We start from the raw sequence: 23,490 nt of genomic DNA, 5'->3' as shown, positions 1-23,490 counted from the left end.
AGCAACAGAGAGGAAGGGCCGCACATCTCCCCTGGGAAGAGGAGCAGGGTCGCCTCGAATAGCTCAGTAAAGGAGATGACTAATATTCACGTGGAAGCTTGGCTGAGAGCTGACTAAGGGGCACCTGACAACAGTACAAAGAACGGCTGTAATCAATATTGAACAGCTTCGCTAAGGAGCAGGGAACAAGCAGCCAGCGCTTGACACGCACAACAGAGACTCGGCCAGGAGAAGCTGTTAGCGTCAGCCAGGACAGAACACTGACACAGAGGGGCCTGGAGAGAGCAGAGACATGGGCACCGAGACAGCGTGGAGACAGGCACATCTGAAATGCCTCAGGACCCATAGTGAGTGGGCAGCGTGCCAGAAACAAGGTGATGAGGCTACAAAGATGGCAAGCACAGCGCTGGGCCGCAGACAGACCCCATACCCTGGAGCAGGGAAGCAGCTACCCCGTGCCGCATGGATGGGCTGTGATCTCATCCCCCACACAAGGCACTTCATTGCCAGAGAAGCCAAGAAACTGGAGAGGGGTCAAAGATACCAGCAGGCAGGAGACACTAATCTCCAAGCCCTCAGTCCTGACAGCTTAATGTGGCTGGGGATGAGGAAGGAGGGACATGGCAGCAGCCCACAGACACCCCAAGGGCATTAATGCCAACGAGGGAGGGGATCACTGAGTGTGGTGCCAGGGGCAGAGCTGGGAGGGTCAGGAAGACAGCCTCCCCTGGGAACAGTCTCCCAGAGAAGGGGCAGGGCAGGGCAGGGCCTGCAGAAACAAAAGGAGCTCAGGCCCCAGACCATGGACTGGGAACAGGCCCTTGCTGACCTGGCAGGCCAACATGCTGGGGCTCTGGATGGTCTTTCCCATTTCTCAACGCCAGTTGGTGCTGGGGTTGAACGCTTCACTTCCTGAGAGCCCTATGCACGCTCTGCAAGGAGCCATGCTGAGCGCAGCTGGATGATGCTCTGGGAAGCTCTCACCCATCCTCCTAGGCACATGCACTGCCCCACACAGCCAGCTCCCCCTCGGACCCACACGCTCCTGTTTGCTTTCAATACACAGCCAGCATCCCATGCGTGCCCCTCCCCAAATCCAGCAGAGCCCCACCCCCTCTCTACAGGGAGGGCTGGTGCAAGACGGGCTAGCGGGCCCTCCCGTACCTCTGCCTGCCATGCCAGTGTGGACGCGGAGAGCGCGGAGGCTCGCCCAGCTCCCAGTACTGCTATTGTCTCGCCATCGTCATCCACCACTTTGAAATCCAGGTCTTCGTTGTACTTCCTCCGCTTCACCTGGCGGCCCGAGCGGCGCTTCTGTGCGGTAGACAACACAGGCAGTCAGAGGGCTGGTGGACAACACCACCTCTCCCGCTCCATGGCCACGGGGACTCACAGAGGAGGGGAAGATGCAGGAGGGGAGACACACCAGCCACACCTGGGAGAATCCCATCCCCACCCAGGCCTGTGGGACAACGGTGCCTTATGCAGCAGACACTGACAGAGTGCATAGCTATTCTCACAGTGATTTCCGTCTCCATGTCTCTTGGCTCTCACACAGGGAACTACCAGATATCAGATCCCCCCTCCCCAGGCCAAAACACACAGCTGCTCACACACTCCCTGTGAACCCCCAACATGGAGCACGGTGTTTGCACTCAGCATTCCAGCCCTGGGGTTCAGGTGCAACCATTTCGGGTTCATCCTGGCAGGTGCCCAGGGACCTCAATCCTTGGAAGCCCAGGGCACTGAGGGAACCTGGCACCTCTCAGGATTGGTTTATGCCACATGCTTTTCTAGCCAGGCTCAGAGGTGGTGGGGGAGCACCGAATGCAGGCCAGGGCTCAGGCTGGGGGGAGCACCCAACGCAGGCCAGGGTTCAGGCTGGGGGGAGCACCGAATGCAGGCCAGGGCTCAGGGGAACACTGAACGCAGGCCAGAGCTCAGGCTGGGGGGAGCACTGAACGCAGGCCAGGGCTCAGGCTGGGGGGAGCACCGAACGCAGGCCAGGGCTCAGGCTCAGGGGAGCACCGAACGCAGGCCAGGGCTCAGGCTGGGGTGAGCACCGAACGCAGGTCAGGGCTCAGGCTGGGGGGAGCGCCGAACGCAGGCCAGGGCTCAGGCTGGGGGGAGCACCGAACGCAGGCCAGGGCTCAGACTGCGGGGGAGCACCGAACGCAGGCCAGGGCTCAGGCTGCGGGGAGCACCAATCGCAGGCCAGGGCTCAGGCTGCGGGGAGCACCGATCGCAGGCCAGGGCTCAGGCTGCGGGGAGCACCGATCGCAGGCCAGGGCTCAGGCTGCGGGGAGCACCGAACGCAGGCCAGAGCTCAGGCTGCGGGGAGCACCGAACGCAGGCCAGGGCTCAGGCTGCGGGGAGCACCGATCGCAGGCCAGGGCTCAGGCTGCGGGGAGCACCGATCGCAGGCCAGGGCTCAGGCTGCGGGGAGCACCGATCGCAGGCCAGGGCTCAGGCTGCGGGGAGCACCGAACGCAGGCCAGAGCTCAGGCTGCGGGGAGCACCGAACGCAGGCCAGAGCTCAGGCTGGGGTGAGCATTGAACGCAGGCCAGAGCTCAGGCTGGGGTGAGCATTGAACGCAGGCCAGGGCTCAGGCTGAGGTGAGCATTGAACACAGGCCAGGGCTCAGGCTGGGGGGAGCACCGAACGCAGGCCAGGGCTCAGGGGAGCACTGAACGCAGGCCAGGGCTCAGGCTGGGGGGAGCACCGAACGCAGGCCAGGGCTCAGGCTCAGGGGAGCACCGAACGCAGGCCAGGGCTAAAGGATGCTGGGGGATGGGGAATCCCCTGTCCAAATCACATGGGCCATCTCTTAGGGGACCCCAATGGAGAGCTGTGCCACTGCTGGACTGTGGAGGGAGGTTCTCAATATGACACTCCCACCCCGATGAATGTAGGAGGCCGCCTGTAGCACTGCCGCCAGAGACCAGCAGGGCTCCACAGCATGGGGGGTGCTGCCCATGCTGTGCTCAGCACACCCTCCCACTGGTCTGAGGAGCAAGGCTCTCCCAGTCCCACTGAGCTGGGGAGCAAGGGGTCAGAGGGGAACACAGCCAAGTGATGTGCAAGGGCTGCGTGCTGGCATTAACCCTTACATTACCAGCCGCAAACCTGGCCAAGGTGGCTATCCACTGACCAACTGCTACCTGGATGCACTGAGCTCTGAGCTCAATGCACAGGCACCCAGATGTAAGAAATCAGCTGTAGGAAGTCAGAGCTGTGTTAGAACCCCAGGATACACAACAGACTATAGCCAGCTGAACCCACTGAGGCCACGGCCCTGCACATACCTGGCTGTCGGCTGACTCAGCAGACTCCTCAGGGCTCTGCAGAGATGGGCTCAGGAGGCCTTGATCCAATTCCAAACTCTCCACTGGGATCTCGTTTTTCCTTTTCCCTTTCTTCTTCTTCTCCACGGGGGTTGGTCCTTGCTCCTTGCTGCCAGGAGAGACTGACAGTTAATCCCTTCTCCAGAGATGTCAGAGCTCAGCATCCAGGGAGAGGCCAGCAAAACCATTTGCCTTCAGTTCTTTAATCCCACTTTGGGGAGCTCCTGCATCAGGTCACCAGGATGCAGAGGCCAGTGGGGAAAGCTCCCCTTGGGAGTGACTCTAGACTGTGCGCAAGGCACCTGGCCCCGTAGTCACAGCCTTCTGACCATGGGCCTGGCCCCGTGGTCAGAGCGCCACACAGACATGGCCAGGGCGCCGGGCCCCATGATCAGAGGGCCGCACAGACGTGGCCAGGACGCCTGGCCCCGTGGTCAGAGCACTGCACGGACATGGTCAGGGCGCCTGGCCCCGTGGTCAGCCCTGTCAGGGAGTGTGGTCCATTGCTCAGTGCAGGAATCTGGGAGTGATAAGAGGAGGTTGCCTATCTGTAACTGAAGGCTCTTTGAGATGCATGGAATACCCTACCTGTATTCCACTGAGGGTTCTGCGCATGTGCCCAGAGCAGGAGCTTTAAAAAGTAGGAGTGGCCATTTCCACATATGTGCCCTTGGTTTCCTCTGAGGTGATAAAGAGCGGGGCAGACTGACCGTGTCCATAGCTCCTTCTCCACCACAAATCAATCAAATCCGCAGCAGAGGGGAAAGAGGGCAGGACTGGAATACAGATAGGGGCCACACATCTCAAAGAACCACCACTTACAGGTAAGTCACCTCCTCTTCTTCTTTGCGTGACAGTCCCTATGGTATTCTACTGAGGGTGATTAACAAGCAGTATCTTAGGCAGGAGGAGGGTGTGAGGATGATGATGATGGAACCAGGGAGAGGAGGATGGCTGCACCAAAGGAGGCATCCACAGAAGAGTCTCGCACCAGGGTGTAATGGGAAGAGAAGGTATGTACTGAACTCCACATGGCTGCCCTACAGATGTCCATAAGGGGCACATCATGAAGCACAGCTGCAGTTGATGCTTGAGCTCATGTGGAATGGGCCCGTATCCCACACAATGGAGACAGGCCTGATAACTGGTGGCAGAGCATAATGCACCGCAAAACCCACTTAGAGATCCTCTGAGCAGAAATCATTTGTCCCTTAATGCATTCAGTTACAGTAATAAACAGCCTAGGGGACTTCCTGAAGGGCTTTGTCCTCTGCAGGTAGAAGGCCAGGACCCTGGGGATGTCGAGGGAGTGAAGGTGTTGTTCCTCCACTGAAGCGTAAGGCTTTGGAAAGAACGTGGTGTAGTGCGGCTCGGCCACGGTTCGTCCCTCAGTGGGGCTGTGGGGTATCCCACCGCCTCGCTACAAATAGTCTTAAGCCCGGCCCTAGGTCGGGGTGGGGTAAAAAACGCTGAGTCAGAAGGCTCAGGCCCTCAGGCAAGGCTGGGCAGCAATAATGCTAGGCTTTGGCCTCCTCAGGCCAGGGAGAGGGTGAGTCTGCCACCCAGGAGTTGGGTGGCAGAGGGGACGCAGGCCCTCCCACTCACTCCACTGCGTCCCAGCCCGTGGTCCTAGCAGCGGCAGAAACTCGCTGCTGTCAGTGGGGATCCTGGCTGCAACACACTGACATTGGCTCTGGCAGTGTTGCAGCCAGACGGGGATCGGCTGCCCCCGGGCTACTTCCGCACTCCCCTTCGTAAGGTACCTGAGTCGGCGTAGCATCACCGATGGTCTCGAACACCATCGGCTCCTCCGGGTAAGTAGCCGACAGTAGGCTCAGCGGTTCCTCGGGGTAGCGGGCAAGAGGCAGGCTCAGTTCTTCCTCGGGGTAGCTGGAGCGGGGTGGTCCCAGCCAGTCCTCCTCGGGGTAGCTGGCACGGGGCAGGCTTGGCTCTTCCTCGGGGTAGCTGGAGCGGGGTGATCCTGGCCAATCCTCCTCGGGGTAGCTGGCGCGGGGCAGGCTCGGCCAGTCTTCCTCGGGGTAGCGTGTGCGGGAAAGGCTCGGCCAGTCCTCCTCGGGGTAGCAAGCGCGGGGCAGGCTCGGCTGGCCAGGTGTGAGCTCCGGCTGGCAGCAGCCTTAGATGTCTGGCCCCTTCGGTGGCTGTGCCTCGACTGAGCTCTGCAGGTGAGCTTTTATACTTCCGGGTCTGCACCGTGACCTCTGGGGGCGGGCGCAGGACCCAGTGGCTCCGCCCACGGTGGTGATAGGGGAGGTTCGTCCCTCAGCGGGACTGTGGGGTATCCCACCGCCTCACTACAGGTGGGTTAGTGTATAGGTTGGTTGATATGGAAACAAGGGACAACCTTAGGCAGGAACTTGGGCTGCAAGTGTAAGGAAACTTTGTCTTTGTGAAAAGTGGTAAAGGAGCGATCAGCCATCATGACCCCCAGTTTGCCCACCCATCTTGCAGAAGTGATAGCCACCAGGAAGGCAACCTTCATGGAGTGAAGAGAGAGAGCATGAGGCCATAGGTTCAAAGGGTGACTTTGTCAATGTCATTAGGATAAGGCTGAGGTCTCACTGGGGAGCGATGGACTGAACAGGAGGATAGGTTCATAGGAGACCTTTCCAAAACCTGGAAGTCAATGGATGAGTAGACAGTGTGCCCCTCAAATGGAGGGTGGAAAGCATTGATAGCAGCACTTGATGGAGCTGAGAGCAAGGCTAGATGCCTTCAGAGAGAAGAAATAGTCCAGAAAAAGAGAGATGTACACATTTTCAGGGACAAGGCTCCTGATTTGGGACCAAGAAGTGAAATGCTTCCACTTGGCCCCACAGGAGCATCTCATGGATTCCTTCCAGCTGCTCAAGAGAATGCCCTGCACTGCCAATAAGCATTCCCACTTTAATAAAGATGCCCATCCAAAAGCTCTGAGGTGAAGAGTCTAGAGATTGGTGAAGAGTCTGGGGTGCCGGATCCATCTGCCCTGTTCCATGACTAGTTCCGGGAGAGGTTGTAGTGGGGAGCGCACTGACATGCTGAGAAGCAGGAGACACCAGAACTGTCGAGGCCAGAAGGGGACAATCAGAATGACTGTCACTCTCTCCCACCTGACCTTGTGCAGGACTCACGGTAGGAGCAGTAGGGAAGGAAAGGCGTAATTGAACTGATCAGACCAGCAAAGAAACTAGAGTATCACCCCGGGACAAGACACCAAGACGGCCTCTGTAGCAGTATTAGGTGAACTTGCTGTTGGCCTGGGAGGCAAAGAAGTCCCTGATTGGAGTTCCTCAGCAGCTGAAAATGCTGGTGACTATAGTGTTGTGAAGCTCCCATTCATGAACTTTCTGCTGAGAGAGTCCATGATTATGTTTTGAATTCTGGGAAGGTACGCCACTGAGAACAGGATCTTGCAGATGATGCACCAATCCCAAAGGCCTCCACCCAGAGTATGGGAGACCTCGTGCCCCCTTGCTTGTTGATGCAGTAGACAGTGGTATTTTCTGACATGAGGAGGACATGACAGGAATGGATGGATGGGAGAAATGCCCAACATGCTCTCCTCACTGCTCTAAGTTCCAGGATGTTGATGTGCATCCAGGACTCCCGAGCAGTCCAAGTGCCTTGAGTCATGCACTTGCTCATGTGGGCCCCCCATCTAACAAGCAATGCACCCGTGATATCTCCTATGAAAGGGGAGGATGGGAGGAACAGTATCCAGTGCACATCCGAGCCAGATACGTCACCACTGGAGAAGGAAGAGGACCCCACGGGGACATGGTCCATAGAAAGGTGCTGTGACGAAATTGGGGATTTTTGTAGTGTTTTACATGACCAGTGTGTGCACGCCTCAGTTTCCCTGTGTGCTGCATGTTTAACAGGGTGGTGAGAGAGGGTTTGTTGGTGCAGAGGACTAGGTGTGACCTCGCCTAGCAGCGGGGACCCCTGGAAAGTGGCCTGGAGATGGGGTCCCCTAACAACTGGTGACCTGGTAACTGAGGTCCACCCCACTTAGCAGTCAGCCGGTTCTGGCCAGTGGGAGGACCCCAGTGACCTGTTTACCTAGGGTGGAAAACAAAGGACGGGGAAGGAGCTGTTGGGGGAGATGATATCAGATAATTGGCTTGAAGGAGGGGGCTGCTGGACTGGAGAGAGGGAGCAGCCAGAGCCTACCTGGATGCAGGAAAGACCTAGATGCATGGTGCTGAGAGATGCTAGGCCTGACGGCCTGGAGAGTTTCCTGTGCTAGCTTCAGATGCTCAATAAACCTTTCTGTTTTATGCTGGCTGAGAGTCACTTCAGTCTAGAGATCAGGGTTGCATTATTCCCCCTGGGACTGGAGGTCCCGGGAGTCCAGAGCAAGTGGATTCCCTGAGTGGGCCTGCAGCGAGAGACAGGCAAGCGAGGGCTCAGAGATGTGGGGTTCCAGGAGCCAGAGGGGCCTACAGCTTAACCGCTGAGAGAGAGTGGACCACCAAAAAGGGCTGTCACACTGAAGGGGGTTCCTCCCAGGGACCGTACAGAGCCAAGAGAGAGCACGAATCCTGTGAATCCATGACAGGTGCGTAGGGGAATAGACCCTCTGGAGCCATAGGTGTAGGCAGTGAAACTGCAGATGAGAGAATACAGTCACACAAGTGCAAGTTGCAAAGAAGAGAAAGGCAGGTTCTGGCTAGGAAAAAAGGATTGGACAACACCCTGAAAATTAGGTCCTGAAGGGTTTGAACCCTGTCCTCCAGCAGTTCTGCACAAGCCAAAACCATGTCAATGCGTGCCCCAATGAACTCTAGTAATTACCTGGGGTCCAAAGTTGATTTTTCAATGTTTATGCTCACCCCCAGGGAGGAGAGGAGTGTGAGCAGCATGGAAATCGAAGCTCAAGCTTCCCTTCTTGATCACGTTGCCAGCAGCCTATCATCTAGATAAGCGAATAGAAGGATCCTTCAACAGCAGAAGTGGGCCACCACAACTGAGAAAATTTTGCTGAATACATGAGGAGCAGTGGAGAGTCTGAACAGGACAACCCTGTACTGAAATTGATGATGATCTGCCATGAATCTCAGGAATCGTCTGTGGGCAGGATGGATGGCCACATAAAAGTAAGAGCTGTAAACCACATATGTCTTTCTAGGGAAGGAATGATGGCCGCCAGAGTGACCATACAAAACTTTGGCTTTCATACTAAATGGTTGAGATGACATAGGTCTAGGATCAGTTGCCACCCGCCTGTCTTCTTGGGGACTAGGAAATAAGTGGAATAGAACCCTGCCCCATGATGGGCTGTGGGAACAGGTTCTATCGTGCCCATCTGAAGAAGGAAGTCCACTTCTAGGGTGAGGATACTGTTGTGAGAACAATTCCTGAAGCAGGCGTCGGGGATGTGGATGAGGTAGCGTTTGGAACTTAATTGTATAGCCATGTCGAATGACATCCAGGATTCACATGTCCACTGTTATTGTACTTCAAACTGGCAAGAAGAGAGCTAGGCACTCGCCGAAGGGTGTGGACTGGGAGCATGCCATGAGGCACAGTGGTTGGCGGCTCTCTGAGTGTTCTCAGAAATAGCACTTCTGAGATGTTTGAGGGCAGGAGGTTGTGATGATGATTAACTGGAAGGATAGGATTGCTGGTTCCTCTGCCAATTGCGAGAAGGCTCATAGGACTGTTGGAAAAGTTGTGGAGCTTTGAATCGCTGGGTTGGAGGTGGACAGTAGAATTTGAGCTTGGGTGCTGGTGTGTAGATGCCCAGAGACCGGAGGGTGGCCCTAGAGTCCTTGAGGGAGTGAAAACAGTCAGTCTTCTGATCGAAGAGGTGAGACTTGTCAAAGGAAGATCTTCTATGGTGGACTGGATCTCCTTCGGGAAGTCGGAAGAATGTAACCAGGACTCTCTGTGCATGGCAATCTCCGTAGCCATCGTATGTGAGAAGTGTCTGCTGCATCAACCGCGGCCGGCAGTGTCGTCCTCGCCACCAGTTTCCCTTTCTCTAGGATAGCTTGGAATTGGGCCTGATCCTGCAGGGCTAGTTTATCAGTGAAATCCACAGGTTTGCCATAGGTAAGGAAGTTGTATTTCACAAACAGAGTCAAGTAGTTCAAAATGCAAATTTGTAGGTTGATAGAGGAAAAGACCCTGTGGCCCAAAAGGTCCAGGTGCTTGCCCTACTTATCTGCCAGGATGGATCACAGGTGCTGTTGGTGGGTCCGTTTGGTAGCTGTCTGAATCCCAAGAGAATTGGGTGGAGGATGGGAGAAGAGAAACTCAGATGGCCTCATTGATTAGTAGGGCCACCTTTGCTGGTACTGAGGATGTAAGATGTTGAGCAGTTTGTGCTGCTTATCTTGCACTTTGTCCAGTGGGGTGCTGAGGGCACCAGCCACCCTATGAAGCAGCTCCTGAAATTGTTGCAAGTCATCCAGGGATGAGGGAGGAGTAGAAGACACTGCAGCATCCAGGGATGTAGAGGAGAACTGCTCCGGATCTAGTGGTACCATCAGAGTTGGACTCAGCATTACCTAACAGCGAGTCTGAATGCCTGCTGGACGATGGTCGGAGAGCAGAGAGGGCATTCCTCATGGGCAGAGCAGACTGCGGATGTTGAGAAGGGCCCCATAGAGCAAGGTTCCAAAGACACCAATGCTGGGTAAATGGCGGCTACTACCATGAACCTGATGGGGCCTTGGAGTGCTCACACCAGCGGTGCAGGAAAGGAAGGCCTCGGTCCCTGAACAAACCTTCCGAATCCAAGAAATCAGAAGCCAGTTCAAATGGTGGTGCCATCAGAACTGAAGAAACTGTAGAAGGCTCTGGGGAGTGGGCGGGAACATGGCCCAAAGAAGGCAAATCCAACCTTGGGAAGCAACTCTCTGAAGAGGCGACAGCACCAGAGGGCAAGAAGACCTCTCCTCAGTTAAAGCAAACAGCTCGTGTGGCTCCGGAGGTTGACCCAAGTCTCCCCAGCATCAGTGGCATGCACTCTTCAGCTGGAATAGGAATGGAGAGGACTGCTAAGGATTCAAAGGTTCCCTGGACCTTGGCGGTGCCGATCTGGAAGGAGTATGAGTTTCAATGAATGGGGCCAAAAGACGCAATGGTCTGTGCAGCTTCTTGTCATGCTTGTGCGCCTTGGAACGCAATGCTTCTCTGTGGCCGGAACTCGTGGATGGGGCAGTGTTCTTCTTGCATGTGGAGTAAGACTTACTGCTATGCTTATGTGCAGGCCTCCTTGCCTCACAACTAGGCCCCAATGTGGATCCACAGCGCTGGTACTGGCTGAACTAGACTGAGGTCTGTGGTAGGAGACATGTTCTTAGTTTGCTCAGGCCAATGTACAGGGAGGTTCCCTGGCTTGGATCGACTGCGATCTCATGGTGACCTCCATGAGGTTCTTCTTGAAGTGAAGAGCCCAGTCTTTCCGCGTACGTGCAGGGAAGGAGAAACAGATACTGCACCTGGATGCAACTTGTGCCTCCCCCAAGCAATAAGGGCGGCATTGGTATTTGTCATTGACTGAGAATGAGCGATGGAAGGAAGTGCAGATCTTGAACCCAGGCGTCTTCAGCATAATCCAGTACCAGGCCTGGGTGCTGGGAAGATGGGGGGATGGGGGAGCGAAGAGGGGAGAGTACGGGACGACTGGTGAAAATGGCATCCCCCAGTCCTTAAAATCCTAAGAACTACCACTGAAACAACTGTAAAAATAACAAAACTATTAACTATGTACAAGAATAAGAGCCTTTTTTCTCAGTTTGCAGAAATGCGTCACAAGAGACAAGAGAAACAAAGAAGCTCCAATTCTGACCAGGCAGCGGTGAGAAGGAAGAGAGTGCGGGGTCGGTCCGTCCTGCCCTTTATCGCCTCAGTCATAACCATGAGGTGGATCAAGGGGGCATGCATGGACCAACAGACACTACTATTAAAAGCTCCAGCTCCAGGCACATGCACAGAACCCTCAGTTGACTACAAGAGGGACCATCACTTGAAGAAGAAGACCTTGCTCCATGATACATTGGCTGTATAGATGTGACACTTTCACACCTCTGAGATCCACAGGCTGAAGATGCCACAAAGTACAGTTATTATTGCAGACTTCAGAGTGCAAATTGCAACCCTGGCTTCCTGGCCCACATGCCCTATGGACTGCTCCCCTGGAAGCTCTATTTGAAACAGTTCAGTCCTCTGCAGAAGGAAATGAACGTGAGAAATCTGATCAGTTACCTCATGTCTTGCCCCACTTTGGTTCTGATACCTCAGTCTGTCAGCTCTGTGTGGGCAAAGTGGAAGGAGTTGTGAGTCTCCCCATAGCCAGTATCACTGCTAGCTCGCACTGGGCTGTCTGAGACAGAGCCCTCTCGTTTCTAATGGTATCAAACCCAAGTGGTTGGCAAACAGATTGGGGAAAGACATCTATTATCCTGGTGCCTGCTAAAGAGATGATGATATAACCAGGACCTGCCGTCAGCTGGCAAGAGGAGACACCACGTTTATGGGGAGAGGACCATCACCTCCTCTCCCACCTCCCACCTGGAGAGCTCAAAGCTCCTTTCAGACATTAATGAACTGATCCTCATAAAATGCCTGCTTGATGCCAGGGACACCATTACACTGGGACACTCGCTGCCTGCAGGGTAACACTCAGCGCAGTGTTTGCCACATCTTCCCATTCTAGGTGTGGGACCTGCCCATTTCCTAACAACATCCATTAGTATCCCTAGCTCACAGAGGGAAGGGGAGCTGAACTGACTGCCCAGGTCTCACACAGCATGTTAGTGGCAGAGTCAGCAGTAGAACCCACATTTCTGGATTCTCTGTCCCATGCTTTACCCAAAACATCATCCTTTGCCAGGAGAAAATGCTCCAAGCACATTATTGTGAGGCAAACTGCAGAATCCTATCTGCAGTGCTGCCACAGTCCCCATCAGTAAGGCACCACTTCAGAGAGGGCGGCAGGCTCGGGGGGCACACAAGGGGTGAGGGATGACAGCCTAAAGCCTGGCAGAAGATATTCTCTCTGTTAATCTGCGTTTTCCCCAGAACTCTAGCTCTCCCTGGAAGTCAGTGTCGAGCTCTCTCTTCAAGAGAGGGATGCAGCTGGCACAGCCTCCCCAGCACCCCTGCCCCAGAACAACATACTGCATCTGAAACATGCAGTGGGAAGATGCGCTGCTCCTCATTGTGAACCCGGCCATGAACAACAAGCAGGAGCAGGGAGTCCTGCGCCACTGCAGCGCCCTCAACACGGGAGCTGGGAACCGGCACAGCATTGCCAACACGAGAGCTGGTAGCCCTGTGCCACCACAGCGCCACCACTGCGGGAGCGGGGAGCCCTGTGCCACCAATGTGAGAACAAGGAGTATTGCACCACCACAGCACTGCCAACGCAGGAGCAGGGAGCCCTGCGCCACCGACACAGGAGCAGGGAGTCCTGCACCATCACAATGCAACCACCGCGGGAGCGGGGAGCCCTGTGCCACCGCAGCACTGCCAACGCGGAGGCAGGGAACCCTGTGCCACCAATGCAGGAGCAGGGGGGAATCCTGCGCCACCACAGCGCAACGAACGCAAGAGCAGAGAGTACTTCACCACCACAGCGCCGTTAATGCGGGAGCGGGGAGTCCTGCGCCACCACAGCGCCGCCAATGCGGGAGCAGGGAGCCCTGAGCCACTGCACTGCTGCCACCGCAGAAGCAGGGAGCTCTGAGCCGCTGCAGCGCTGCCACAACGTAAGCAGGACACAGGGGGATTTGGGAATGCAGGGGCGCTGGATGGATTCACACAGTTGTAGGGAGATGACCTGGCCACCTTCTCCTTGGGACCGGGGCTGTCTCATATCTCTCTCTCTTAAATGTATAAAGGCCCCAGCACGAAGTCTGGGGGTAGCAAGCCGTGAGCAACAGAGACTCCTCATTGGGAATGCCATGTCCAACACTCCAGTAGGGCTCTCCAGACCAACGTCAACACCTTGAACTGCAGCTGAAAGCAATGGGAGGGGAGTGCAGGTTCTGGACCCTCCTGCTGTCACCACGCCATGCACAGAGGTGGCCCCAACAGGGAGAGGTCAGAGCAAGTCACAAAGTCTGGAGCAGAGAGGAAAGGCCTGGAGGATCCAAGGGCTTCAGGTCAATGAAGCCGCTCAGGAGTCCTGTCACAGTTGGGGGCCAGGAGCACCAAGTTGCAAACCTGCTGGAAAAACCACAGGCCACCCTCCTCCATACCTAGAGCAGACCCCCCACCGATGTGCCTGCATCACCCCTGGCTGGTCTGCTCTGAGCTTTAGCCAGCTCCCTCTCCTTCAAGCCCCAGAACCCCTGCCCCATCTTGGTCCAATGAAGAAGAGGCCCAGGGCTGCATGTCACCTACATACTGATGGCCCTGCATCAAACTGTCTCACTAGCGCCTCCAGCAGCCTCACACGCAGGTGACGCCCCATGCTACAGAACTGCCTGTGGAAGAGTCCTCAGATCCAAGGTGCAGGCCTAAGCTGTCCTAGCACATCTAAGAGCTCACTGAGCTACACCAGCCTTCGGAGAAGTCCTGGCAACATCCGACTCAGTCAGATTTTATTTCACTTCAATGTCTAATTGTTTCAATCTTTTCAGCGGCGAGCGGAGCAAAAGGGGCACAGGACAGCAACTCTGGGCTTGTGCTCAGTGCTCTCCACTGGGACTGGGCAGTTTCTGGCTCAAAGCTCCATGTGACCGTGGGCAAGTCACTGACTCTCTCTGGGCCTCTGTTCCCTGCCTCGCTCCTAGATATTCCCCCCCTGAACAGAGGGGAACTGAGCCCCCGAGAGACGCAGTGACCCCAAGGCTTCACAGGCAGTCTGTGGCAGAGCAGGGACTTGAACCCAGTGCTCACAGTCCCAGGGCAGTACCCTAACCACTGGGCCAGCCTCTCCCCACCTCAGCTGTTCAGACTGTAAACTCTCTGGGGCAAAGACTCTCTCTCCCCAGCCCACAAGGGCCCTGAGCTCAGCTGAAGCCACTCAGCAGTACTAGCACACAAACAACAAAGAGTGACAAACATGGTAATAACCAGGAGAAGGGAGGCACCAGCTTGTTCAACCCAAGAATGGATCCAATTCAATTTACAACACACACACACTTTGTACAGTGGGTGAGAGACACAGACAGCTCAAACTCCCAGGGCAACAATGTGAAAAGTCGCCGCTACTTGTGGGTGCCAAATGGGAGACACTTCAAGGGTTCCTGGACTGGGCTCCCAGAAAGAGAGGTGGAGTTCCTGGCAGTCTGCAAAGCTCCTCTCCTGTCTGCTGGGCAGCTCTCCAGTCCCTTGCTCTCCCCTGGCAGCAGGCTCACACACAGGAGTGCGACAGGATGACGGCCCTATGCTCTATGAGAGCTTCACTCCAACCCGAGTCCAGCAGGACTCAGCCCACCCCCAGCAAGTTCAATAGAAAGATACTCAAGGGCTGCGGCAGAGTTTGATCAAACCTGTCAAGCCTCTGCCCAGCAGCAATGGGGCACAAACACTGGCTGCACATGCTTTGCAGGTGAGTCGCCCCCATCTGGAGTGAACCAGGCAACAACACACCCTGGTTCCAGGCATGCACCTGGAAAGCATCAGTTCAAAGACCATGTTCGTCTCACACATCAACATCCTTCCCCCGTACAGGTAACAGAATCTCACAGATAAGTCAAAAGGTTTTCGGAAGTGAATGCACGTGTCACTGTGCACGCTGCCAGCTGTGGCTGTGTGTAGCTCTGAGCTAGGCCAATGAAACATGAGTCAGCTTCCCTTTGGCTATGGTCAGTTCCACACAGGTTCTCAAGCACTAGCTCACGCTGCAATGTCTGCCAGGCTGTAGAGGAAGGGCTGTTGAACACAAGATGCATCCGTTGGACTGTGCCCCTCAGGTTCATGGGTCGGCTAGGGTTTGTAAAAAGTGATTGAGATAAATGTGACATTTAGGTCAAAAGTGGCCTAGCCTCGCACCCGTAATACAATTAAAGGCTGAAAATGCACTGCCCATGTAACTTCCGCCCAAGAGACTGGCTGGGGTGTCACAATTAACAACCTTCCATTCGTGAACCCAGGTGTTAGAAATCATTTACAGAAGACTGTGCCACTATGCTCAGGTCTTCAGAAAGAGTGTGGCAATCTTACCATCTGCATCAAGTGCTGCCTGGCCTGACCAGGCCCTCCTTCTCCTAGTAAGGAACCACCTATTCCACCCCAGGCCCAAGCTGACCCTGCCTTCCCCAAGCAGATTATCCATATCATTCCCACATTAGCCAGAGCTGTGCGCATGATGGAGGGGCCACCAGAAATGACCACAACTTGCACTTCAGCCTCCCCGGCAGGGCTGGTAGAAGCTGCCTCTGCAGTGCTGCCAGCCTGGAGAGCATGAGCCCCAAACTCAGATGCTCACTCTGCAGGGAAGGGGGCCAGGACAAGCGCCAGCAGCAAATGGAACGCAGGAGCTATTCACGAAAAGAATCATGGCCTAGTGGAGCGCGCGTGGTGCTACGCCTGGGGCCTCAGGCAGTGTAGCGAGGCTCTCGCCTGCCTGCAGGGTGGGGCAGATGAGGGGAGGGAACCAGCACACTGAGAGTGGGAAGGGCCAGGCAGGTGCTGAGGGCAGGGGTCTGCCTCCCCTTGGCCTGGGCCTGGCAAGCCAGCTTCCCACCCTGCCCAGCACTGGGAGAAGAGGGCTGCTGGTTCACTCTGACACAGGAGGGAAAAACTTCCCTCTTCACCTCTATCCAGCCCACCTCTCTGTTGCCCCTTTGTCCCACCCCTTCCTTGTCTGCAGCCCCCACCCCTCACCCATGGTCCCTGGCCCAGCAAAAACACTGGTGCTAAACTTCCCTTCCTTCCTGGCTGTTCCGCCCAGGTCACTTCCCATCTTTAAGCCACTCCCCACTTCCCTAGCCAGCACTGGCCTCTGCCCAGCCCCCTTGCCTACATCACAATGCCATCTCTGTCTGCCCTCCCCATGCCTTCACTGGCCCTTCCTCCTCCTGCTCTCCTCCACATTGTCCACTCAACTCCTCCTCAAGCCTTGCTTGGCCCTGCCCCTGGCGCTCAGAGGCACTGCTTGTGCCTCTTCGTTTGTCCAGAGCTGCCCTGGCTTGAAGACCCATGCAGCCAGAGCAGCTTTTCCTAGGTGCTTGTGATGCCCTGAGCTTGAGGAACATCACACATTGAGGGCAGGGTGCAGCCCTGCCTGCAGGGGGTTCCACTATACAGTACAGGGCAGCTGCTGGCTGCCCCGTTTCACGCAAAGTTGGTGGTTCCAGTTCCTGTTGAGTTGCAAACGCAGCCCTCGCATAGGCAAAGTTTGGGAGTGCCCGGGGATGTTTGTCTCTTACCAGCACAGCACTCCCACAGGTACGAACCTTACGTCATGGAAATGCTCAGTGCATGGATTATGCATAGCATGCCACAGCACCCAGACGCCAATCAATAAGTGTGGTTGTTACAGAACCCTCAAAAAACATTTATTTTAGCCAGCCGGACAGATAGTAAATCAAATGCAGCTGGAGCTGCAGAGACCCAATCCTTTATCTGTGCATATTACCAATTAACCAGCTTTCCCCAGGAATGGGAGCTCCTCTACTGGCCCATCACCTTGTTAATTAAAGGGAGAAGAGACAAGCAAAGGCAGCAGTGCTACATTATGCAACACAAAAGAACTCTCAGGCCCTCTTAGAGCTACACCGCCTTTAGCTGACTCTTACACTGCAAAAGGGGGAGAGGAGATCACGCTTTCCACTGGGAGCTTAGGGCAACCTAAAATTCAGTTCTAGGGAGATAGTGGTATCTTGTGGTTAGAGCAGCGAAGTCACAGGCGGGACTCGTGGATTCTGCGTCTAACACTCACTCCTTTCTCAGTCAGTGTTTTCGTCTGCTTACCTTCCTCATTCGGGCTGGGAGGGTTTACAAAGAGCTTTGAGATCCTTGTGTGACAGGCCGGCCAGAGGAAGAGGCTCTCTCCTGTGAGTTATTAACATCCTCACTATCCCCACACTCATGCAAAGGGTTCCAGGCACTACTCGAACTCCAGAGTCTGGCTGGAGTGCATGTGGCCCGCTTCCCCCATTTGTTGCTCTGGACAGATTTACTCTCCTATACCCCCGACTACTACAATAACTGCCTTGGAATGGGAACAGCAGAGGCCTTTCGAGCAGACTGCAAGGCCCATCTTGTGTCACTACCATTTCAGTAAATGCCTCATTACAAACCTGCCCCATTCCGGAATGACTCCCACCTGATGCCCCTATGCAGTGACAATACACCCAGCGCAGGGGCCAGAGAGGGGAGGACACAGGATTCGGCACAGCCTAGTGCTAACAGAGCTGGCGTGTCGTGTTGCCCAACCACTAGATATCGCAGTGGTGTACACACACTTTGTACATCAATCTCAGTGACAGCCCTGCAGACAAAAGTGCCCAAAGGGTGCTGCCCATACAGCTCACTCCAGTAGGCCAGCCGCCATCCTGCTCCAATACAGGGAGCCCCCTAGTCCCACCACACAATGTCCTTCTGGGCTAAAGGGAAAGGTGGCCCTGGTCTGCTCCTAGAAGCTACCACCCTGCCCTGGCCTGGTTACAGTGTGGTAGGGGCAGGACCCCACAGCACTGAACACACAACAAGACCCACCTGGCCTTCCTGGGCTTTGCCTTGGGGGCCGACTCAGTGCTGCTCTTCTTTTCTTTAGGCTCCTTGGGGGGTTTGGCCTCCCGGGGTTTCCTGGGTTTCTTGGCTGCCTCCTTCTGCTTGGGCTCCCTGGGTTTCTTGGGCTCCCTGGGTTTCTTGGGCTCCTTTGGCTCTCTCTTCCTCTTTGGTTTCATCTCTCTCTCCAAGGCTCCTTTCTCCCCCACTTCCAACTCCCCCGGGGCCTTTTTCTTCCGTTTCTTCTTCACCCCAGTGCCCCCACCCCCACTGTCCTGCATGCCATTCTGGGATGGCATCCTCTTCTGTACAGCCTCGCCAGGCTCCTCCTCCGGGCGCTGGTAGTGACTGGCCAAGTCTGCAATGTTCACGTGCGGACACAGGTCCTCCCGATCGGCGCTGCTGGCAAAGGGGGGCTGGGGCTTGTACTCGCAAGGGAGTGAGGCGCCAGACATCAGGGAATGAGACAGCTGCAAAGAGAGCAGAAAGGAGGAGCATTAGCAAACAGCCCCTACAGACATGACAGATGGGGGCTGCCAGGGCCCTGTCAGTCTCCAGACCCTATGGATCTTTACATGCCCAGGGGTGGTGTTATACATAGGCCATGATGCTTACAACACAGCCTGACTTCTGCCGAGGTTGCCCGGTGCAGTGTCATGCACAGGACTGCACTGGGTACCAGACTGTTCCAGCAAGACAGCGTTCAGCGCGGTGTCGCTGCACGCTGCTAAGCAGACGGATGTTTGGCATAAAACTATCAATAAACAATAATAATCACCACTTCTGTAGTTTTGCAACCATCTGTCGGAGAGCACTGTACAAAGGTGTAAGTCTCACTCCTCCCTTTGACAGAGGAGAAACTGAGCCCAGCAAGGGCAGCAGCAGAGCTGGGAGCTGAATGCAGGCCTTCTGGGTCCCAACTCAGTGCCCCCGAGGAGCAGAACCCACTTCCTGCTGGTGCCTGGGCAGAGAGGGGGAAGTTTGCACCTCCCCCTATTCAAGGACTATGGGGGCCTAGCACCCCTGCCTCAATGGCCTCTGTGATGCAGTAGGGACTGTCTGTGTGGGGAGTGGGAGAGCAGGGGAGGACTTTAGGAGATGGACGATGCCAGAGCCTGTAACCTGAGCTAGGTAAGGGAGGGGAAAGGTCAACACCTTGCCCCAGGAAGGGGACAAAGGAAGGGAGTGGCAGGAGGGAAGCAGTTTGAGTTTGGGCTTGGGGCTGTGTGGGCGGAATTCAGGGTATCCTAGCTAGGATCCAAGCACCCTGAAAGCCCAGAAGGACTCGGTGGAGGGGTCCTAACTGTGCCTGCAAGCTCTGCTGTAACCTGTGTTCCTGTTGTCCAATAAACCTTCTGTCTTACTGGCTGGCTGAGAGTCACTGTGGGTCCCAGGAAGAGGGGTGCAGGGCCGGACTCCCCCACACTCCGTGACAACTGGTGGCAGCGGCGGGAGATACTGCACCCCGTGGACGGCGCTTCCTGCAGTAAGTGACTGGGGAGCAGTAAAACGAAGGGGTGGTTAACCCCTGGGAGTGTGTGCCCAGTGAGAAGGACTTTGCAGTAACAGGGTCCCCTGGGGGATTGCAGCGAGTGGTCCCAGGGGCGGAGGAGTCTGCAGCTCGACCCTGGCAGAGAGGTGGTGACCTCAAGAAGGGCTGGTGCACTAGGGGTCCCCCTGGAAACCGTGGGGAGCGGCGAGCACCCCGGCCTGTGAGTGGTCAGCAGGAAGATGTATGCCAAGCGGCGCAAGTGCGACCTGCTGGAGCTGTGCAAGCAGAGGGGGCTGCACCCAGGGAGACGCACCAAGGACCAGCTGATTGCCCAGCTGGAGCAGGGAGACCGCATGAATGAACGGAGCTCTGTCTCTGAGGGAAGCAGCCGAGCAGATGCAGCGCAGGCACCAGTGTCTGTCCCCGCTGGGAGTGGTCAGCCAGCGGACGAGGGCTTCCCGAGACCCCCCCTTCCTAGGCGTAGAGGAAGGGCGGGGAGGAGCCCAGTGTATACCGAGGGCACCGTGACACCCCCGGCCAACAGGGGATCACCCCGGCTAAGCTCACCCCCCAGCAGGGGATCCTCCCGGCAACGCTCGGCATCCGTGGAGCGGATGCGGCTGGAATATGAAAGGGAGCTGAGACGGGAGGAGCTCGAGTTAAAGAGGCGAGAGCTGGAGGAGAAGGCGAAACAGCGTGAACATGAGGAGAACCAGCGTAAACATGAGGAGAACCAGCGCCAGCGTGAGTGGGAGGAGAAGGAGAAACAGCGTAAACATGAGCTGGACCTGGCCCGGCTGAGGAGCAGTGAGGCTCCGGCTGCGGTGAGTGAGGGGGGACCCAAGCCTACAAAGAGCTTTGATAAGCACTTGCTGCCCCGGCGTAAGGAGGGGGAAGACATAGATACCTTCCTGACGGCCTTTGAGAATGCCTGCGAGCTGCACAGGGTTGACCCTGCAGACAGGATCGCAGTTCTCACCCCCTTACTGGACTCCACAGCCGTGGAGGTGTACAGCCGACTGAAAGGGGCGGAGGCAGGGGACTACGAACTGTTCAAACAGGCCCTGCTCCGCGAGTTTGGGCTGACTTCTGAGATGTACCGGAAAAAGTTCCGGAGCCAGCGTAAAACCCGTGAGGTCACATACCTACAACTGGTCAACCGGGCGCAGGGGTATGCCCGCAAGTGGACAGCTGGGGCCCAAACTAAAGAGGACCTGCTTGACCTATTCATACTGGAGCACCTGTACGAGCAGTGCCCGTCCGACCTGAGGCTGTGGTTGATGGACCAGAAGCCGGAGAACCCGCAGCACGCAGGCCAGCTGGCCGACCAATTTGTGGACAGTCGGGCAGGGGATGGCAGGGAGGAGTCTCGAAGGAGCAGGCCTGCCTCAACGCAGAGAGAGAGTCAACATGGGACCTCCCAAAGGGGGCCTATGGAGAACCCCCCCAAAAGGGGAACATCCAGCGGCAGGTCCCTCCGACCCACTCAAGGGGACCCACGAGATATGGGCTGCTATCGCTGTGGCCAACGAGGTCACATACGGGCCCAGTGCCCCAAGCTCAGGGACAGACCAAGCAGACCCAACCCGCAGAGGGTGGACTGGGTAAAAACCCAATCGGAGGAGGGGCTACATTCCCAGGAAAGGGGGGTTGGCAACATACCACCTATGGATGCTCCCGGTTCCGGGTTTTTGGTTTACCGGGTGGGCGCGGGGCTGCCCCTCCGGAAAGAGTGCATTGTTTCCCTGGAAGTGGATGGGAGGAAGGTCACTGGGTACTGGGACACGGGCGCAGAGGTGACGCTGGCCCGGCCCGAGGTGGTGGCCTCAGATCGGATGGTGCCCGACACCTACCTGACCCTGATGGGCGTGGGCGGGACCCCATTCAAGGTACCCGTGGCAAGGGTACACCTGAAATGGGGGGCCAAGGAGGGCCCCAAAGATGTGGGGGTACACCAATATTTGCCCACTGACGTGTTAATGGGAGGGGACCTTGAGGACTGGCCTAGTAACACCCAGAGTGCCCTGGTCGTGACTCGTAGTCAGAGTCGGCAAATGGCACTGCACCCCGAAAACGGGGAAGGTACTCGACCTGAGGTGCAGGACCCTAACTCAGGGAGCGGGGAACGCCCAGGGGCACGGTGCAGAGAGGCTGCGGCCTCAGACCCAGCCAGCAAGAGAGAGCCGGTCCCCATTCCTGTCCCAGCTGCTGAGTTCCAGGCCGAGTTGCAGAAAGATCCCTCCTTGCGGAAGCACAGGGACCGGGCTGACCTTAGTGCGGTACAGACCATGAGGAGAGGTTGCAAGGAGAGGTTCCTGTGGGAGAAGGGGTTCCTGTACCGAGAATGGGCTCCCCCAGGGGAAGTAGAGTCATGGGGGATCAGGAGGCAGCTGGTGGTTCCCCAGAAGTTCCGTCACAAGCTGTTGTACCTGGCCCATGACATCCCTCTCGCAGGGCACCAGGGAATCCGACGCACCAGGCAGAGGCTGCTACAGAACTTTTACTGGCCTGGGGTCTTTACCCATGTCCGACAGTACTGCCAATCCTGTGACCCCTGCCAGAGGGTGGGGAAGGCCCGGGACAAGGGGAAAGCGGCTTTGAGGCCTTTACCCATCATAGAAGAACCTTTCCAGAAGGTGGCCATGGACATAGTGGGACCTCTCAGCAAGATGACCCGGTCAGGGAAGAAATACATCCTGGTGGTGGTGGATTTTGCCACTCGCTACCCCGAGGCGGTGGCCTTGTCCTCTATCGAAGCAGACACAGTGGCAGATGCGCTGCTGACAATTTTCAGCCGGGTGGGGTTCCCCAAGGAGGTCTTAACGGACCAGGGGTCCAACTTCATGTCGGCCCTGCTCCGGTCCTTATGGCAGAAATGTGGGGTCCAGCACAACTGGGCCTCAGCGTATCACCCCCAGTCCAACGGGCTGGTAGAAAGGTTCAACGGGACGCTGAAGAGGATGCTAAAAACATTTATGAACCAGCATCCGCAAGATTGGGACAAGTACTTACCTCACCTGCTGTTTGCGTACAGGGAGGTACCCCAGGAATCTACCGGGTTTTCACCTTTCGAACTGTTGTATGGAAGGTGGGTGAGGGGGCCCCTAGACCTGATGAGGGACGAATGGGAGGGGAAGGCCTCTCCCGAGGGAGAGTCAGTGGTGGAGTATGTCCTGACCTTCCGGGAAAGACTGGCCGAGCTCATGGGCCTGGCCAGGGAGAATCTGGCCCGAGCCCAGAGGAGGCAGAAGGTCTGGTATGACCGCACGGCACGGGCCCGTGCCTTCGCCACCGGGGATCAGGTGATGGTTCTTATCCCCGTGAGGAGAAACAAACTCCAGGCCGCCTGGGAAGGGCCCTTCAAGGTTATCAAGCAACTGAATGAGGTAAACTATGTGGTGGAGCTGTCAAACCGGGCACATCACCGTCGGGTGTACCATGTGAACATGATGAAACCATACTATGACAGGGGGAATGTGGTGTTGGCCGTGTGTGGACATTGGGAGGGGCAGGGAGATGACCCCTTAGTGGATCTATTCCCTGGGACAAAAGCTGGTTCCCCCCTGGAGGCGATTCCCCTCTCTGAGCAACTGACCCCGGGCCAGCACGCTGAGATCAGAGGGGTGCTGCATCTGTACCGACAGCTGTTTTCCAACCAGCCTGGACGCACTAATTTGACTGTCCACCGGGTGGAGACGGGGTCACACCCCCCTATAAGATGCTCCCCTTTTCGGGTCACTGGTAAAACTGCCCAGGATCTTGAAAGAGAGGTCAGGGACATGCTGGCTTTGGGGGTGATCCAGCCGTCTTCCAGCCCTTGGGCCTCGCCAGTAGTGCTGGTTCCCAAGAAGGATGGGTCAATCCGGTTCTGTGTGGACTATCGAAAGCTCAATGCCATCACCGTATCTGATGCCTACCCTATGCCAAGGCCTGACGAGCTCCTAGACAAGCTGGGAGGTGCACGGTACCTCACCACTATGGATCTTACCAAAGGCTACTGGCAAGTGCCGCTGGAC

General features: G+C 56.4%; 1 protein-coding gene across 19 annotated transcripts in view; it reads right to left on the bottom strand.

Moving 5' to 3' along the window:
- Nucleotides 1–23,490, bottom strand: part of CHD6 (chromodomain helicase DNA binding protein 6) — a 213,768-nt gene that overhangs the window by 89,157 nt on the left and 101,121 nt on the right. For 17 of the 19 annotated variants that reach the window (XR_007768567.1, XM_050918575.1, XM_050918559.1 and 14 more), the window contains 3 exons: nt 17,971–18,452; nt 3,307–3,454; nt 1,165–1,314 (listed from right to left, as the gene is read on the bottom strand). Coding sequence is in view for 17 of the 19 variants with exons in the window: in XM_050918575.1 (XP_050774532.1) it covers nt 1,165–1,314; nt 3,307–3,454; nt 17,971–18,452 (780 nt within the window). In the remaining 2 variants the exon portion in view is untranslated. Of the gene's footprint in view, nt 1–1,164; nt 1,315–3,306; nt 3,455–5,108; nt 16,048–17,970; nt 18,453–23,490 lie in introns of those variants that run through there. The other 2 variants (XM_050918576.1, XM_050918577.1) reach the window with 2 other exon arrangements.

Source organism: Gopherus flavomarginatus, chromosome 11, assembly GCF_025201925.1.
Source record: "Gopherus flavomarginatus isolate rGopFla2 chromosome 11, rGopFla2.mat.asm, whole genome shotgun sequence".
In the NCBI taxonomy this organism is placed as follows: Eukaryota; Metazoa; Chordata; order Testudines; family Testudinidae; genus Gopherus; species Gopherus flavomarginatus.
This window is presented reverse-complemented; position numbering and strand designations above follow the sequence as displayed.